Here is a 19114-nt window from a genome sequence, read left to right as displayed (position 1 = left end):
AGCTCATGAAATATAAGAGACAGTAGCAATATGGATACAAAATTAGCTGACTAACAACGAGTAATGGCTAATGGATATTTTTCAGGCTGGAGGAAGGTTTGTAGTGGAGTTCCCCAGGGATCAGTATTGGGACCCTTGCTTTTCCTGATATATATATTAATGCTCTGGATCTTGGTGTGCAGGGGACCATTTCTAAATTTGTGGATGATACAAAACTTGGGATCAATGTAAATTGTGAGAAGGATAGTGTAGAGCTTCAAAGGACATAGACAAGCTGGTGGAGTGGGCAGATAGGTGGCAGATAAAATTCAATGTGGAGAAGTGTGAGGTGATTCATTTTGGAAGGAAGAACATGGAGAGACAATATAAAATAAAGGGTACAACTCTAAAGGTTGTGCAGGAGCAGAGGAACCTGGGTGTATATATGCAAGTTATTAAAGGTGGCAGGACAGATAGAGAGAGCAGTTAATAAGGCAAACAGTATCTTAGACTTTATTAATAGGGGCGTAGGGTACAAGAGTAAGGCAGTTATGCTGAACTTGTATAGGACATTAGTTAGACCTCAGCTGAAGTATTGTGTACAGTTCTGGGCACCACACTTTAGGAAGGATATGAACACATTAGAGAGAGTGCAGAAGAGGTTTACATAAATGGTTCCAGGGATTAGAAACTTCAGTTATAAAGGTAGATTGGAGAAGCTGGGACTATTCTCCTTGGAGAGGAGGCTAAGAGGAGATTTGATAGAGGTGTTCAAAATCATGAGCAGGATCAACAAAGTAAATAAGGAGAAATTCATTCCACTTGTAAAAGGATTGGAAACGAGAGAGCACAGATTTAAAGTGATTTGCGGAAGAAGCAAATGCGATGTGAGAAAAAACTTTCACACAGCAAGTGGTTCGAGTGAGGGATGCACTGACTGGAAGTGTGGTGGAGGCAGGTTCAACTGAGGCATTCAAGAGGACATTGGACAATCATTTAATTAGATACAATGTGCAGGGGTATGGGGAAAATGCAGGAGAATGACAATGAGTCATTGTGCTCATTCGGAGAGCTGGTGCAGACAATGGGCTGAATGGCCTCCTTCTGCACCATAACACTTCTGTGATTCAATTGATGCTTGAATGTTAAGATAATTCTTGCAAGATCATAAATTCCTCTCCACCATCATATCACCTGTCTGTCCCTCCGTCAACCCATCTGTACTGAAACCTTCCTCCATGCCTTTGGCACCTCCAGTTCAGCTATTACTTGTGCTCTCCCAACCTGCACCCTTGCTAAAACTTCATCCAGAGCTCTGCTGCCTATTATTGTATCCCACAACAAGTTTTCCCAGACCATCGATGTCTGAAAGTTAGAATTCTCATCCTTATGTTTAAATCCCTCCATGGCCTCACCTCCTCCTAACTCTGTCACATCCTCCAGCCCAACAACCCTCCAAGATCTCTGCATTCCTCTACAGTGGATGACAACTGGACTCTGACTGGTAGAGGTGTTGCCACAGCAAATGCAGCAGAGAACAGTTAATTGTTCACTGCCAAGCTTTTGTTTCAACTTCAGTCAGGATTGTTTAGCAAGTGCTGTCTAATCACAGAACTACATTGAATGTTGGACACTGTTTTTGAGTTTTGCAATCATTGGCTGGTTGGGTATGGTCAGTACTATGCTTGTTGCAAACAGCTAAAGGAGTATGCTGTTTGATACAAAATTGCAAGCATTTGAAACATTTTTCATTTAGTACTGACCATACCATACAGGTGTCCTCCTATAAAGTTTACATATATCACATTTATCATTTATCTCTTCTATAAGTTTAATATATTCATCATCACTCCTGCATCCTTTGGTAGAACTTTTAACCTATGACAAGATGGATGGGCAAACTGCCAATGTAGTTTTAAAACAATTGGCCTTTTTTCCCTTTAAACTCTTACACCCTGATGTCATCAACACTTCTTTAACATTGCGATTAGAAATGTTAGGTCTTGTTAAGGGGATATAATAATATCCTAACTGTAAATCTACAGATTTCTCAAAAACAATGGCCTTGTCGTGTCCCATATCTAATTTCATTAGAGCCCCTCTCATAGATGGCTTACTCAACAGTAAGGGTGTTTTACTGGATACTACATCTGTTCTGATAAAATGATTTGCCCTGCTATTTTACGTGAAATCATCACTCCCTTTAGTGACTTTAACATGATGATATCATACCTAAACCTGAACTAAGTTGAACTTTCATATTCCTTAACCTTATTTCGGCCTTTACTATTTAGAGAGTCCAGGTGGCAATTTAGTCAATCCACTCCACATACTGTGGACATACCCCCACTGTCTAACATAGAACAATTGAATGAGTCTGCAACTAGAACACCCATTACCGGACTAAAACTTCTGGGATAGTACAATTCCTTCTGACTGATCAGTATTGTCATTTTCCTCTTCTGATTCTTCCTCATCATGTGTCATTTCCAAAACCCTGTTAACCCATTTCAGACAACTCATCGCATAATGATATTTTGAGTCACGTCTGAAGCACATATCTGCCACTCCTTGGGTTCATTGTCCTGCCATGGTTACCTAATTCCTGTCATCTGTTAGAGCTACCAAAAAGGCTCTCCATCCTCAATTCTTTTGTTTGTGGCTCTTCTTTCATAATTATGCCCACACCCCATATCTAAAGTCACAAAATGCTATCAGCATCAAATCCTCCACCTTTGGTGTTACCATTGAATGTTCCATTGGTGCCATGAAAGTGGATGGAAATGAATATTTCACCAGAATGTTTTTAAAAGCTTCAGACATCTGTTCCAAAAGTGTACCTCTTTCTGAGGATCTAACTCCAGTCTAGACCAGGAGCCTGTCCATGTTCGATACTTTAGCACAATCTGACAATTTGAAAGGAAGCACAGAATTAGGGATCTCCAACTAGAATCTGTTATATAACTTGATAAATTCCACAATATATTCTTCTTTGGAATAATCATCCATCTTTCTAAATTTATCAAAACCTGACCACGCCTCATGTGCATTTAACAGGTCGTCATCTTTCTTATAAATTTTGTCCACTAATGTTAAGAGATTATCTAAACCTCCCACAGTGTCCACATGAAAAGCCTTTAGCTCTAAAAATACTTAGCACCTGACCCTGCTTCTGGTGGGATGTGAAAGTGCCAAGGCTATGCTTTTTCTTTGGTAAGGACATAACCCATCCACTTCATACTTCCATAAGGCTCAGCTTCACAGAACAACAGTGGAAAATCATACCCTGATACATTACACTTGGTTTCAACCATTCTTTTCCAAAATAACTTCAATTACAATCTTCTGTCTGAAAATATATCTAAGTTTCCAATCTTTACCTTTAAACCAACCATCCTCTGCCACCAATGTTAACTGGATCCACACCAGTTGGTGAAGTCAAAACTAAGACACAGAGCCTTTCCTTGCTGAGAGAGTTAATTGACTTTATTCACTGTCAACATTCTTCATATCCACCTAGTGTCCCAGCTATCCCCTATTTATATGTGTTCAAATATCCATCATCTGTTTCCCTTAACAATTTAATTGACATTAACAAACCTTAACAATGTAATTAATAAGACATTGATACCTGTGTCAATGGAAATGTTTTGTTAGCTGTCAGCCAAGAGGGAGACAGCAATCTTTATATGGTCCTTCTGTTAAATTAAGTGTTATCCTACTTGGAAACCTGTGAACTAATGCTGTCAAGAAGTTGACCGAACTTCAACCACCAGGCTCCCAGTCTAAGTAGTAAAAACCCCCTGGAAAATTTTCACAGTTGTTCTTGTGCTATAGGCAGGCTCATCTTGGGACCAGATATGGCCTATTCATTAACATCATCATCAACATTTATTTATGTAGTGCCTTTAACATTAACATGTCCCAAGTTGCTTCACAGGAGTGTTGGAAAACAAAATATAACACTGAGACACACAAAGGGATATTAGGTCAGATGACTAAAGGTTTGGTCAAAGAGGTCGGTATTAATAAGTATCTTAAAGGAGGAAAGCGAGGTAAAGATACAGAGACATATAGGGAGGGTATTCCAGAGCTTCAGACCCAGTCACCAATGATGAAACTATGAAGAATGGGAATGCACAAGATGCCAGAATTAGAGGAGCGCAGATATCTCAGCAGCTCATGCGGCATGAGTGTGAACCTGTATAAAGTTCTGGTTAAGCCTCAATTAGAGCATTGTGCCCAGTTCTGGTCACTACACTTTAGGAAGTATATGAGTGTCCTTGAGAGGGTGCAGAGGAGATTTACCCAGGGATGAGGGATTTTAGCTTTGAGGTTTGGTTGGAGAAGTTACTTGGAGCAAATAAAAGTTGTGGGGGGTGGGGGGAATTTGATTGAGGTATATAAGATGATGACAGGTTTAGTTAAGGTAGACATGAAAAAGTTATTCGCATTAAGCTGATGGTACAAGGTCCAGGGGACGCAGATTTAAGGTTTTAGGAAAGGGATACAGGGAGGGTGTGAGGAAGAACCTTTTTATGCAGCAATTGTTAATGACCTGGAACACGCTACCAATGAGGGTAGTGGAAGTGGAGATGATTGATGATTTTGAAAGTAAATTAGGTAGGTATTTGAGGGAAATAAATTGGAGGGTTACACGGATAGACCAGGGAAATGGGCCCGATTAGATTGCTATACACGGAGCCAGTATGGACTCAATGAGTTGAATGACCTCCTTCTGTGCCATAATGACTCCTGCCCACCATGGTTAAATCAGGTAAATGGAACAACTGGTTGATGGGGTCTGATGTCAGTTTTGTAGGACAATGGGCCAAGAATTAACAGAGACACATGAGGGAACATGTTTTTTAACATTTAAAATTCTTTATTTTTTATTTTCAAAACTGCTCATCTCCCCGAGGCAGCTCTGTGCCTCAGGGAGCTTTACCAGTGCACACTTGTGCACATGCACAAAGTTCGTTCTCGCGCTCATCACCCTCCCCCCAACACAGGCAGCGTTAAGCGCTGCAGCACGCAATTCACGCTGGATGGGCTTTAATTGACCCACCAGCGTAAAATTGCAGTTGGGCCCGTCTCGCTGGCAGCAGTCGGCTTTCTGACCACCTCCGATGAGCCCGCCCGACGAAGGCAAAATTATGCCCCATGTGATAGGAGCAACACTTATAAATTTGCATGAAGCCCACTATTTTTTAACACCAGGTGGGAGGGACCTCAGACACAAAAAGGTTGAGAATATTTGGATTAGAGAATACATTGACTGCTTGGCCCATTGTCTAGGTTTATTGGCACCCAGGGTTCTAGTAAATGTTGTACCAAACCTTGTCGTCTTGAAATTTGTACCTTGGCCCCTTGAGTGAGAGAAAAACTGAAATGTGATCCCTCGTGCTAAAAGGTTGGATAACCCTGAGATATACCACTCAGACCAAATTGAGCAGGTTCTGGAGACGTGTGCCATTTTTGGTAAAGATCGGGTCCATGGAACTCCGGTTGGTTGTGAGCTGCTGTCAGCTAGGGATTAGTCTACGTCCTAAAAGGAGAGGAGCTAAAATTCTTCATAAGGAAGACAAAATTTTGAAGGACTTTGTGACTGAGTCTGATGACCTATACGCTGTGTGGACTGCTGAGCCAAATGATAAGATCGGTCTTATCTGCTATTTAACGTGTCATTTATAGCCAACAGCAATTTGCCTGCTAATTCATGTTTAGCTTATGTTAATTCTTGCTGTTAGAGTATAGGTGGTTAGCTAAGGTAGTATTTAGTATTTGCTTTGTTTGACTCTTGTATAGTAAAAATACTTCTATTTTAAACTGTGGAATCATATGGCTTCTTTCTCTTGGTAAATAACTGGGATTTTGGATTTTTTTTTTCGTTTTTAAAAAAAGGTCACTGGTCTCAACCGAGATTGTGACAAAATCATAAAATAAATGATCAAACACTTCTTTCTCATGGTTCAGGATATTTGGGTATGCAATAGGGGGCTTCAGTAAGGTAGGCATCCATAGTGTGCCAGGACTTCATGTGGTGAAATAATGGCAAGACTATTTCAAAAGCATAAATTACCAAGGGGAATGAATCAATCCTCTGGTTCTTGGCACCAGTTAGGTTTTCATGCCCCAGTCTAGCCAATGTGCAACTTTGTCATTCATTGCCATAGAAGTTCACTTCCGTGTGTTAAAGCTTATCATTAATGCAGTGGGATGGGAGGTGCCCATATCTGGTCCCAAGATGAGCCTGCCTATAGCACAAGAACAACTGTGAAAATTTTCCAGGGGGTTTTTACTACTTAGACTGGGAGCCTGGTGGTTGAAGTTCGGTCAACTTCTTGACAGCATTAGTTCACAGGTTTCCAAGTAGGATAACACTTAATTTAACAGAAGGACCATATAAAGATTGCTGTCTCCATTAACTCCCCAAAGCCTGTCCACCATCTACAAGGGACAAGTCAGGACTATAATAAAACACTCTCCACTTGCCTGGATGAGTGCAGCTCCAACAACACTCAAGAATCTGGACATCATCCAGGACAAAGTAGCCCACTTGATTGGCACCTCATCCACCACCTTACATATTCACTCCCTCCACCACCATCACATAGTGGCAGCAGTGTGTACCATCTACAAGAAGCACTACAGCAACTAGCCAAAGCAACTCATGACCTGTACCATCTAGAAGGACAAGGACAGCAGATACATGGGAATACCACCATCTGCAAGATCCCTCCAAGCCGCACACCATCCTAATGTAATTATATCATCGTTCCTTCAGTATCGCTGGGTCAAAATCCTGGAACTCCCTCACTAACAGTGCTGTGGGTGTACCTACACCACATGGACTGCAGTTGTTCAAAAAGCTCACCACCACCTCCTCAAGGGCAATTAGTGATGGGCAATAAATGCTGGCCCAGCCAGCGGCATCCAAATCCCATGAAAGATTTTAACAAACTACTTGCTTGTCCAACCTTGAACTTCCTCTATTTTATCAGTATGATGCCACCACATCCCTCATCTCAAATGTCTCATCCTGCTGGGCAGCTACTCAATACCTGCTAGCATTCACCTAATTACTCAATCTTGTTACAGGACAAACTGGGACAATGTGAAAGGCAGCGCATTTGAGGAAGCACCTTGATATTAAAGACCACGACCACGCCACCCTCAAAGAGGAGGAAGAAGGACTTGGAGCTGATGGGCAGGCAACTCACCGTGCTGTGAGAGATGGCAAGGTTGATGTGTATTGCCAGGACCAGGTTTATGATTGCATAGTTACAAGTTGTTGCAGAATCCCTGAGATTGCCCCCAAACAGCCAGAAGCTACATTCCCTTCTTCATCCTCCTTCTTCCAACTTTTTAAGCCCAGAGAGGTAATGCTCATTATTTTTAACTGATATTCCTCCTTTCCTGCAGCTCTATAGCAATCGGATATGGAGGATAAGAAAGAAAAGGAAAAGTGGCAGAAATGGCTTCAGTCCTATCTTGCAGCCCAGTACAAAAAATACTCAAACTTTACACAGTCGAACTGCTAAAAATTGCATGCACTTTCAGGGCAATTTTATTTACGTTAAGTTTTATTTATTCCTCATGTCAAGAGGAAGAACAATAGACTTGCATTTATATAGAGCTTTTCATGACCTCAGGATATCCAATGCAATGTTCCTTCTAAGCAGCATGGGTGCAAAGCCTTGCAGCAATCGTGAATGAACAAATGGACTGCAAACAAACAGCATCCCCTTTAAGATCTGCACATGCATGGCTGGGTTTTGATCATAAAGGGACTGTGCGGTACAACAAGCATGCACAACAAGCAGAAGTTGAAGGAAACTTTGTCCCAAAGCACTTTGCAGCCAAATGAATATTTTTTTAAAGTTTGGTGACTGTTAAAATGCAGGAAACACAACAGCTAATTTGTGCACAGCAAGCTCCCATTTATAGCAATTTGATAACCAGATATCTGGATTTTTTTTAGCGTTGGTTATGAGCGAGCTGCAAATTCGAAAGGGGAGATAGGCCAAAGTTCCACTATTGATTTTAGCTCAGGAGGAATTTCCCAAAAAGAGCCACACTTGTACTTTCTCACAAGAGCTGCAAACATCTCCTGGGAGCAGTCTTAACAATATTATAAAAGTGAGCATAAGGAGTGCATTTCATTACAGATAGCAAGCAGAGGAAACGTTCCCCCTTGTGGTAAGCTTCGCATATTCCCGGTATCATTGATTTATTTATTACATTACATTGGGTTTACGGCTAGATAGCAAACACTCCTGTTGGTCAGGTCATTGAGAAATGTTTCTGAAAGGGTTCGATTTCATATACACCAGTTTATGATCATCAGGAAAGAAAACCTTGAAGAATATCATCTTGATAAGTTTTCTGAATATTAAATTAGTTGTATCTCGGAATTTTTTGTGCACAACCGCACTGCATAAGATTGTCACAGGTGTACAGCAGGGGAGTTGAGACATCTGCATGCAGCTTTGCAAAATGAAATTAGTGTGTAATAATCAGATTTTGATGTCAGAGTTTCTTCACGAAAGAGACAAGAGATAGACGGAAAAGATTGTGTTGGTCAACTCAGTGGATGCAACACTAGATTATTAGCATCCATGGCAAATGAGTTCAAACCTCAGGCCTCAATTGTTAGACTTATGTACCTTTCCTTAGTGGCTAAATCTGTGGGGTTGCTCAACATGGCCACTAGATGGAGAGCTGTGCAGTGGGTCTGGAATGTACTATATACAGCAACAGCACCAACCAGAGATGTCATTCAGAAACATAAGAAATTTATGGCACAGAAAGAGACCATTAGCCCATCATGCCTGTGCTGGCTGAAAAAGAGTGATCCTGCCTAATCCCAGCTCTTAGCCTGAAGCCCTGAGGGTTCCAACACTTCAAATGCATATCCAAGTGCTTTTTAAATGCTTCTACCATCCTATCAGGCAAGTGAGTTCCAGACCTCCACCACCCTCAAGTTAAATTACATTTTCCTGAACTCCTCTAATTCTTCTACCAATTACTCTAAAGCTATATTCCTATTTATGAAACTCTGTTAAAGGAAATCTCTGTGGCTGTCGTCCGTCTTGTAAGATGATGGTTTGTTCCATGGCGGTCTACACCGGTGTGGCTCAGTAGTTCCACCAGGTATGGCAGTTTCTGTTGCCTTTGCTGCAGAGGAAATCAATGGGCTGAGAAGGTGCACGATTCACTGGCCTCTGTTTTCTCTGGGCACTCTTCTTGGCCAGCTGAGCTTCTCGTTCCTACTCGTCTCTGCCAATGCCCTTCCCAGCGGTCAGTTTCCAGAGGTCACAGTCACCAGAGAGTATCTTCCAGTTGTCAGTGTCAATGTCGGCCAAATATGACCCTAATCCAGGTCCTTCCTATCTACTCTGATAGTGTGTCTGTTTTATTATCATTTACACCAGAGTCGTCAGATTATCTTTCAGTACATTTATCTGGGTTTCACCAATTTTGAATTCCAGAGTAGTTACCATTAAGTCAGTTTGTTGTATGTAGCAACCCACCCAACTCCCAGCTTGTTTCCACATCAATGGCCCTGAAATTATCACAAGTTCAGGGACTGAAGAACAAGAGAGACATATTCCCAAGGAAACTTACTCGAGATCATATTATATCTAATTTTAGCACTATCTTTTTAAATAATTGGACTACCAGTGCTTTAATGGAATCTGTTTTAACCTGGAATTCAGTTTTCTGCAACAACTAGGTCTGGGTCAGAATGGATATAAAAATAGATGGAAAAAGAAACTTTCCTGATAATAATTGTTGACGCTTGCAGTAAACATGAGGCTGGATTTTATATGCCCCTGCCAGGCATGATTTCGGCAGGAGAGGCTGATAAAATAAGTCAGGTGGTTCGTCATCCCACCCACCCCTGAGCTCACACCCATAATATGCTAGGTGGGTGAGTGCCAAAGTCACCTGCCTCTCTTATATAAATAAATAATTAAGTGTCATTCAGGTTTGTTAACAAACCTATTGAATAATACGCTGCTCACGCCATAACCTGGTTAGCATGAGCAGTCGAGTGGGAGATGGCAGGCTGTTTTTAAAGGCCAGCATAAACAATGGCGGGAAGTAAGGTGGAGCACCTCATTCGCTAACCTATGCAAGCATCAGGGGAGCCCTGCTCCCCCAAGATGTCACCGCCTCCTCTTCCTTCCATACCACCTGCCTGACAGAACACGGCTGCCCATCCCCCCTTTCCCCTCCCCTCCCTGGGCTCTGGGAACACTCCCCGCCCTAAAACCCCAGGACCTACCTCCTTGGGGCAGCCATGTTCTTCTGCCTTCTTCCTGTAGTCCCGGCAGTGCCCACTACTCAGCTCCGGCCCTGCTGGGAGTAATGTGATTGCCAGACAATCCGATTGGCCGGCTGCTCCTAAGGATGGGACTTCCCCCTCGAGTGAGGGGGGGCAGAAGTCCCCTTCTCCACCAACTTAGCCTACACGCAGTCTGTATTGGTCGCAGGGTGAGCTGATATGGAGCGAGTTGGCTTCTGGCTGACTTTACATCTGGTTGTGGGGGGGAGGGGAGTGGCAAGCAGTCCACTTTAAAATGCAGCTCATGATTTCAAATCAGCTGATATGATATCATGTTGCATCTAAGTGTTGTTGCTTTGGTTAGAGTTAATACCGTGTGGTTTCAAGGGGTCTTCATCAATTTGATAACCAAGGGAATTCCTATTTTGCTTGCAAAACGGTACATTCATCTTGTATTTATGTATGAGTGGGTTCACTTTGTATTCATGCACGCATGGATTAATTTTACATTTGCACTCAAGTGGATTCACTTGATGTTTGTGCACAGGTTCAGATCTATTACAGGTCTGTGGGAATTAGTTACAGAAGAGCACCACCAGACTCAGGAATGACATCTCTGAAGAAAGTACCACTGTTAGAATTCTACCTTTTGGGTTGATATCAATAGCTCTTCAGAGTAAAAGCCAATTCAGACAGAACCTACTAGCTTATTAATGAAAATACTTCTCAAGTTAGCCGGCTCAGCATTTCTTTTGGGAATAGTGTTTATTCTCTTTCATTAACCACACATTTGTTTGAATATTATATACACAAGTCCAAAATCTTAGATTCCACAGCACTTTCCATCTTAAAGTTGCAGCAAACAATCAAAGTGGGAAATAAAATTGGCGGTGGGGCCTTCACTTGGGCTGTCCCAGGTAAGACCCTATGGGAAGCTCACACCTGAAAGCAACCATTCCCATTCCTGCAGGCTCAAGAGAGATTTAACTCAGGTAGTGTGTCAGTCATACCTTGAATTGGGAGGTTAATGTTACCCAGGGCATGGTTTAGTTCATGAATTTAGTTCTTTGGAGCAAGAGTGAAATTTTGTATTCAACTGGTGACTTTTTGGGTATTTGGGAGGAGGGTAGCTCTTTGTGGATCAAGTTAACTATTGTTGCTGACCAAACATGAATGATAAAGAACATGGAAGCCTGTTTCACACCAAAATGGAAAATTAAACCAGCTAAGGTGTACAACGGGCTGTTGATTTACTCTTGCTCCTAATTTTCTTTTGGCTGGTTGTAAAAGTTATCATTACCGACATTTACATGTGAACACATACAAAATGTAATGTTTGCAATTCGGTTACACTCATAGTGAGCAGGCCAACTCTTCATCCCCCATTCCCCCACCAATGTCAGCATCGAGCACTTCCGGATCAGGTATAGTGATATTTAATGCTATCTCAGGTTCCTTACTCTCTGCCATAGCCACCTATTATTGCATGAGTGAAACACTTTCCATTTCCCACATCTGTGGCCTCTGAGCAATTGCAGGGCCAGTGTTGAATTATTTTTTCATCAATTGTAATTGTATATAGAAAATTCTGTTAAGAACTTTACTGAAAAAAAACATGAAGACTACATACATTGTTAGATAGATGTTCCACCAACACAACATATATATAAATACTAACATGTTATTCACTAGTAATCAACCGCTGTGCATACCTTGATAAACCTGCAGTGACCATGTCGATATCAATAGCCCTTCAGAGTAAAAGCCATCACAACAGGCAATTGGCATCTATCCTCCTACACTCTACCAACAAAATAAAGTGAGAAATGAAACAAAACTATCCCAAGATTTTCACAGTATGCAAACTAAAATAAATAGCAATACGTGGGGCAAATTTCAAGACTGCAATTCCATCAAGGGGTATGGAAATAGTTATAAGCCACTTGGACCTCACCCTCAATGCCTGAGATGGTATCTGAACTCTGCATGAGCTCGCTTTACATGCATAAAGCTATTTCATTGGGCACTGAGAACTCTTCATGTGCAGTGTGTCTGGTCACATTTTACTCACTTATTGCAACATGCTACACAATATAAATATCAGACTGGCTTAGCTGTACAATGAGCTGTTGCCTCAATCTTTCTTTTCTGCAGTGATCATGCTCAGGGCTTCACGGTTAAAGGGCACCTGGAGTTAAAATAGCATCCCAGCTTTATTGTAAGGTGTGAACAGCCTTCTGTTCAATATATATACCCCTCGCAAAATGTATCTTCAATGGAACCCAGGAGTTAAGATGTTTTACACCATTACAGTTGTAAGTTTAAATCTTGGAATTGATTGGTGCTCAAATCAGTTTACCATGTTTTGACTGGTGACTGTATTATAGTTTTTGGCAGAGAGATAGGATAATTGTGCCTCGTAAGGAGAGGTGGAGGTATGGGGAGCAGGAGTAGGTGGCATAGGAACTGCCACCCACCACCCACAAACTCCCACCCCCCTTGTCATTCCAATACATGTTAAACAGGCATGGAGGAGCCTTTGGACAGACTGCCAGTCATCTAATTGAATTCAGTGATGAGAGGCTGAGTAAATTGGGCCTATATTCTCTGGAGTTTAGAAGAACGAGATTGAAATATACAAAATTCTGAACGGGCTTGACAGGGCAGATACAGACAGGTTGTTTACCCCGGCTGGGGAATGTAGAATGTTGGGGTTAAACATTGGCATAAGGTGTTGATCATTTAAGACTGAGATGAGGAGAAATTTCTTCACTCAGAGGGTTGTGAACCTCTGGAGTTCTTTACCCAGAGGGTTGTAGGTGCTCCTTCATTGAATATATTCAAGGCTGTGATAGACAGATATTTTTTATCTCTAAGTGAACAAAGGGATTTGGGGAGCAGATGGGGAAAGTGCAGTTGAGGCAGAAGATCATATTGAATGGCACAGCAGTCTCAAGGGGTTTATTGAACGACTTCTGCCCCTATTTTTTACGATCTTACGTTCTCATTCACCAAGTTGTCTAGCGTTTCTCCCAGAGGAGCAATGTACATTAATTGTCACAAATCACAGCCCACTTACCTGTATTCTGTAAATGAACCAGCTTTAACATAGCTGAAATGAATGTCTGTGTTACATATCTTCGGTTCCAATTAAACATTAATTTCATATTCTATAATTACAACAGATACAGGCAACATCATTGTCTGACAATCCATTGCCAATGCAAAATTAAAAGTTGATTACTTTTTGATTTTTTTTCCCTACAATAAGCGCACGACAACCTTGAAAGAAACAACTGGGGCCCTTCATGCAGCTAAATTTACAATTGAATGGTCATTTTAATAGGTCCGCCTGACTTCATATAAAGGCCAGGTGGTGCTGGCGTCTTCTTTTGCCCAGGAGGAGGCATCGAGCATTGAGGTGGTTGGTATTTCAGGAGATTCTTCAGAAGAGAGATGGACGACCTTGGCAGCCAATTCTGAGGGTACAGTCATAAACGGTGCACATCCGTATGCCGAGGCAGCTTGGTAACTGGAGGCAAAGTGCATCTCCTCCAGCGGGTGAAGAGGATACGGCTGCGATCCCTGGCTTGATATGCTGCTGTTCCGGTTGGTGTTCCTGTACTGAGATGCGGAGGTGGAGTCATGGCCTGACAGAGAGTGGTTATTGTCGTGAGAAGCTTGACAATTAGTCACACTCGCCTGCATCTGCTGGAGGGAGTCACAAATTGCATCGCCCTGGTTGACACTGTCTGGAACACTGTCCCACGAATCTCTCTACGATTGACAGCAAGAAACAAAGATAAATTTTAAAACATAACTCATACCGCAATGAGCCGCAGCTAACTTTATAAAGTCCATGGAACATGGTTACAAGGTGATCAAGACTGGGAAATAAATATTCCAGGGTACACAATATTTCAGAAAGACGGGCAAAACAGCAAAGGAAGAGGGAAGCCCTGATAGTAAAGGATGACATAAGGACATTAGTGAGAAAGGATCTGACCTCAGAAGATCATGAAGTGGAATCAGTATAGGTGGAAATCAGAAATAACAAGAGTCAGTAAACATTGGTGGGTATAGTTTGTAGGCCCCCTAACAGTAGTTATACCGGTGGACAGAGCATTAAACAAGAAATTTTTGAGCTTGTAACAAAGGCAATTTTGTAATTGTGGGGGACTTTAATCTTCATAAAGACTGGGATAATCAAATTGGCAAGAGTAGACTAGAAGGTAAGTTTGTAGAATGTTTTCTTGGAGCAATACATTGTGGAACCAACTAAGGATAAAACTATCTTAGATCTAGAATTATGTAATAAAACAGGGTTAATTAGTAATGTCAGAGTAAAAGATCCACTTGGAAATAGTGATCATACCATTGAACTCCATGTTAAGCTTGAAAGTGACATACTCCAATCACAAACAAGAAACTTTAACAAGGCCAATTACATAGGTATGAGGGGAGAAGTGGCATTGGTTAATTGGGTAAATAGGCTAAAAGTTATGGAAGTAAATGAACACTGGGGGACATGTAAAGAAACAGTTCAAAATGTTCAACAAAAATTCATTCCATTGAAAAACAAAAACTCAGCAAGAAAGACCCATCTATGGCTCACTCAGGATGTTAGGGATAGTATTAGATTGAAAGAAAAAGCTTACAACCTTGCAAAAGACAATAACAAGTCTGGTGATTGGGAGTGTTTTAGAAACCAGCAAAGGGCCACCAAGAAGTTGATAAAAAGGGAAAAATAGAACATGTGAGTAAACTAGCCAAAAATATAAAAACAGATTATATAAAAAGGATAAGAGTAACTAAAGTAAATGTTGGTCCCATAGAAGCAGCGACTTGAGAAATTATCATTGGGAATAAGGAAATGGCAGAGTCATTGAACAAATATTTTGTGCCTGTCTTCACAACAGAAGACTCAAGTTGACAGTACCCCACTTAGGAAAGCATGGTGAATGAGTCAACATGGTTCCTGCTATAGGGAAACCCTGTTTGACTTGAGGATGTAATTAGTAGGATAGATAAAGGGGAACCAGTAGTTGTAGTTTATCTGGATTTTCAGAAGGCATTCGATAAGATGCCACATAAAAGGTCAATAGGCAAGATAAGGGCTCATGGAGTTGGTGGTAATATATTATGGGTAGGGAGTTGGTTAATGGACAGGAAGCAGAGAGTGCGCATAAATGGGGCATTTTCAAGTTGGCAGGCAGGGAATAATGGAGTGCCGCAAGGATCAGTGCTGGGGTATCAGCTATTTGCCATCTATATTAATGATTTAGATGAAGAGACAGAGTAATGCATCTACATTTGCTTAGGTATAAAGCTAGGTGGGAAGGTAAACTGTGGGGAGGACACAGAGAGGTTGCAAAGAGATTTATACAGGTTAAGTGAGTGGGCAACAAGATGGCAGGTGGAGTATATAGCAAAGGGTGAAATTATTCACTTTTGTTTTAAGAATAGTGTTTGTACAAAGAACACAGAAAGTTAGCATGCAGTGCAGGAAGCAATTAAGAAGGCAAATGGCATGCTGGGCTTTATTGCAAGGGTATTGGAGTACAGGAATAAAGAAGTCCAGCTACAGTTATGTAGGGTTTTACTTAGAACACATCTGGGATACTGTGTGCAGTTTTGGTCTCCGCATTTAAGAAAGAGTATATTTGCATTGGAGGCAGCAAAGCAAAGGTTCACTAAATTGGTCCCTGGGATGATGGGGTTGGCCTATGATGAGAAGATGAGTAAATTGGGCTTATCTTCTCCTGAGTTTAGAAGAATGCAAAGTGACTTCATTGAAGCCTACAAGATTCTGAAGGGGTTTGATAGGGTAGACGCTGAGAGATTGTTTCTGCTGGTCGGGGAATCTAAAACACAGGGGCAGTCTCAGGATAAGGGGCCAATCATTTAGGACAGAGATGAGGAGAAATTTCTTCACTCAGTGGGTTGTGAATCTTTGGAATTCTCCATCCAGAAGGTTGTGGATGCTCCATCATTGAATACTTTTAAGGCTCGGATAGACAGATTTTTGGTCTCTTGGGGAATCAAGGAATGGGGAACGTGCAGGAAAGCCGAGTTGAAACCCAAGATTAGCCAGGATGGTATTGAATGTCAGAGCATGTTTGACGGGCCATATGGTTTACACCTGCTCCTATCTCTTGTGTTCTTATGAACTCTGTCTTCAAATGTGAAGAATTATCAAAAAAACCCAAATAGATAAATCTCTGATTGGTGGTGGTGTTAATGGATAAACAATTCATGTTCAAAAATGGGGTGAGATATATAAATGGGCAATATCACCAGTGTTAACATCACTTCAATGTGCCTACATGGCACTTACCTCTTTAGTTTAGAAAGGAACAGTGTGAGAAGTGTGTGATGTGGCTCAGTAGGTGGCATTCTCAACCCTAAGTCACATCTTTGTGGGTTCAAACCCCAGAGCAGGAAACTAAAACCTAGGCTGACATGCCAGTGCAGAACTAAGGAAGTGTGGTACTATTAGAATTTCCATTAAATAGGGTCACATGTACATTAAGTTGTAAAATAACATTATATAATACATTCAACACCTGTATGTATTTGGTGAGGAAAATAAATTGAGAACTTTTAAGGAAGCCTCTTTGGATAACTATTTCTTATTTGACTTCCCAAGCATTATCTTAATAAAAAACTTTTTCATAAAAATCTCGGGCCATTTTGACTCTATGGGCTGAATTTTCTGGCTGGCGGGGGGGTGGGGGGGGTGGAGTGGGAGCTGGCGCAGATGGGCGCGGACCCGATCGCCGCCCACAATCGGGTCCGCGCCGCCATTTTACACAGGCGGGTCAATTAAGGCCTGCCCAGCGTGAATCGCAGCTCCCGAGGACAGCGGGAGTGGGCGGGCGGCAGACGGACTGCAATGACCGCCGGGTCCACCCGGCGGCCTGTTTTAAAAAGTTGCTGCAGCCTTTCAGAGGCTGCAAATCACGGCCAGTGGAAGGGTTCCCCAGAGCGCTGCTGGTGAGCAGGCCAGGCAGGAGGGTAGGGCGGGGGGGGGGCACAGTGCCCCTCGTTTTTCTGATGATTGCCTTGCCGCCCTCCTGGAGGAGGTGGCAGCATGGTGGGAGGTGCTGGTTCACCAAGATGGGAGGAGAAGGCCCCCCACCTCCCCCCACCACCCCCCCCCGCCTCCCACCCACCCCCCCGCCCCCACATGACAGAACGTGCCTGGGAGGAGGTGGCGGAGGTGGTGAGCTCCCGGGATGCGGTGGGCGCACCTGGATCCAGTGTCGCAAGCGCTTCAATGACCTGTTGCACTCAGGAAGGATGAGGACCATGTTGGCATTGGTCACTTAAGCCAGCAGGTCGGCTTTCCCCCCTGGTGCCCCCCCACACCCCTCCAAGTGTGAGTGTAGTAACTGCATTGAATCATTGAAGGCCTGTGTCCTTCGCTGGGTGGGCCAGCAGATATTGCCCATGCAGAGGTCACCCTGAGAGGGTGGTGAAGAGATGGGTTCTACCCCCGCAGCATGTGGTACACTGAGACCCACATTACCGGTTTGGGGGCAGCCTGGAGGAGCTGCACCTGGGCACAGTGCTGGAACTCCAGGTCATGTCAAAGTCAGGGTGATGACATGCTGGGAGGGGAGCTTCAAGGTGGCGTGGCACCGATCGATCTGCTGTCCTCTGCGCTCAACGTGCTTGCGCCTCCTTGTCATGGAAGGTTAGACCATGTGATGCCTAATGTGATGTAGGCAGCATTTGGCCAAGGGAGTGGGGAGGTGGGGGGGATAGGCCCAGCATCTTTGTGTGAGAGTTCGACAGCAGCGGAGTGAGAAGACACTGGAGACCTGCAATGTCCCACTCTGGTTGAGGTAGGCCGTCCGGGAAGAGAATCCAGGTACAATTAGCCTAATTAATACTCTTCTCTCCTTTTCAGGAGAGGAATGCACATAATGCAGCTGAGCAAGTGAGGACTGGTGGTGGGCTAGCACAGTTAGCGATTCTCAGCCACTTTGAGTAACAGGCCCTAGATTTGGAGACGCACCATGCACCCATGTCCACCGGTGTCGGTGAGGCTGGAGTATGTTTGCCCAGCAGTGAGGTCACCATTGTTCTCCCAGCAGTTATGGCAGTGCTGAATGTTCAGTGATTAAAGTTTGCAACATGGCTTGACCATTGCTTATGGGAGGATGAGTGCATAATGATCCGGGGGACAGTAATACACATTGACATTGTCTCCACATTAACTGATCCAATGTCTTTGTTCTTCCTTGCAGCATCATCGGAGCAGGGCCGGGAGGAGGAGCAGCTGAGGCCCCCTCTCACACCTGAGGGCCCTGAAGTCTCACCAGCGTCACACCATCTCTGCCAGACAGGCACCAGCGCAGATACTAGCACCTCAGTGGGAATTAGAACATTGGCTAGTGTACCAGGGCACAGCGGTGAGGACACTTCACAGTCGCTGGAGGAGCTGGCAGAGACAGAGAGTGCCCATGGCGCCAGCAGCCGGAGACTGCAGGGGACCAGGCACATGCTCAGTCGGTGCCTGATGATGTGCCTCTGGAGTCATCTGCTTGCAGCAGGTGCATGAAATGCAGCCAGGTGTGCAGGAGCATCTGGGGGAGATATATGAGGCTATGCTTGGTTTGGTCTCCATGGTGGAGGAGTCTACATGGACGATTGCCGAAACAATGAGCCTCATGTCCAAGCGCCATTCATCCTCCATGGAGAGAGTGGTGACTCTCCTGGACAGGCTCCTCCAGGAGACCCATCAGGGCTTCCTGAGGATGCGCTGGGACCAGCAAGCCCTCACATCGGCATTGACCTCAGCTGGTCAGTGTCGGTGTAGGAGATGGTCTGGGC

General features: G+C 43.3%; 1 protein-coding gene across 2 annotated transcripts in view; it reads right to left on the bottom strand.

Moving 5' to 3' along the window:
• Window positions 1-13539: 13539 nt before the first annotated feature.
• c25h11orf53 (chromosome 25 C11orf53 homolog) overlaps window positions 13540-19114 on the bottom strand; it is a 58661-nt gene continuing 53086 nt past the window's right edge. For both annotated transcript variants that reach the window (XM_041174626.1, XM_041174625.1), the window contains one exon: window positions 13540-14050. In XM_041174626.1, coding sequence (XP_041030560.1) covers window positions 13613-14050 — 438 coding nt within the window. In that variant the 3' untranslated portion in view covers window positions 13540-13612. The remainder of the gene's footprint in view (window positions 14051-19114) is intronic.

This window comes from Carcharodon carcharias, chromosome 25, assembly GCF_017639515.1.
Source record: "Carcharodon carcharias isolate sCarCar2 chromosome 25, sCarCar2.pri, whole genome shotgun sequence".
In the NCBI taxonomy this organism is placed as follows: Eukaryota; Metazoa; Chordata; class Chondrichthyes; order Lamniformes; family Lamnidae; genus Carcharodon; species Carcharodon carcharias.
The sequence above is the reverse complement of the archived record's forward strand: the minus strand, read 5'-3'. Positions and strand labels throughout refer to the sequence as shown.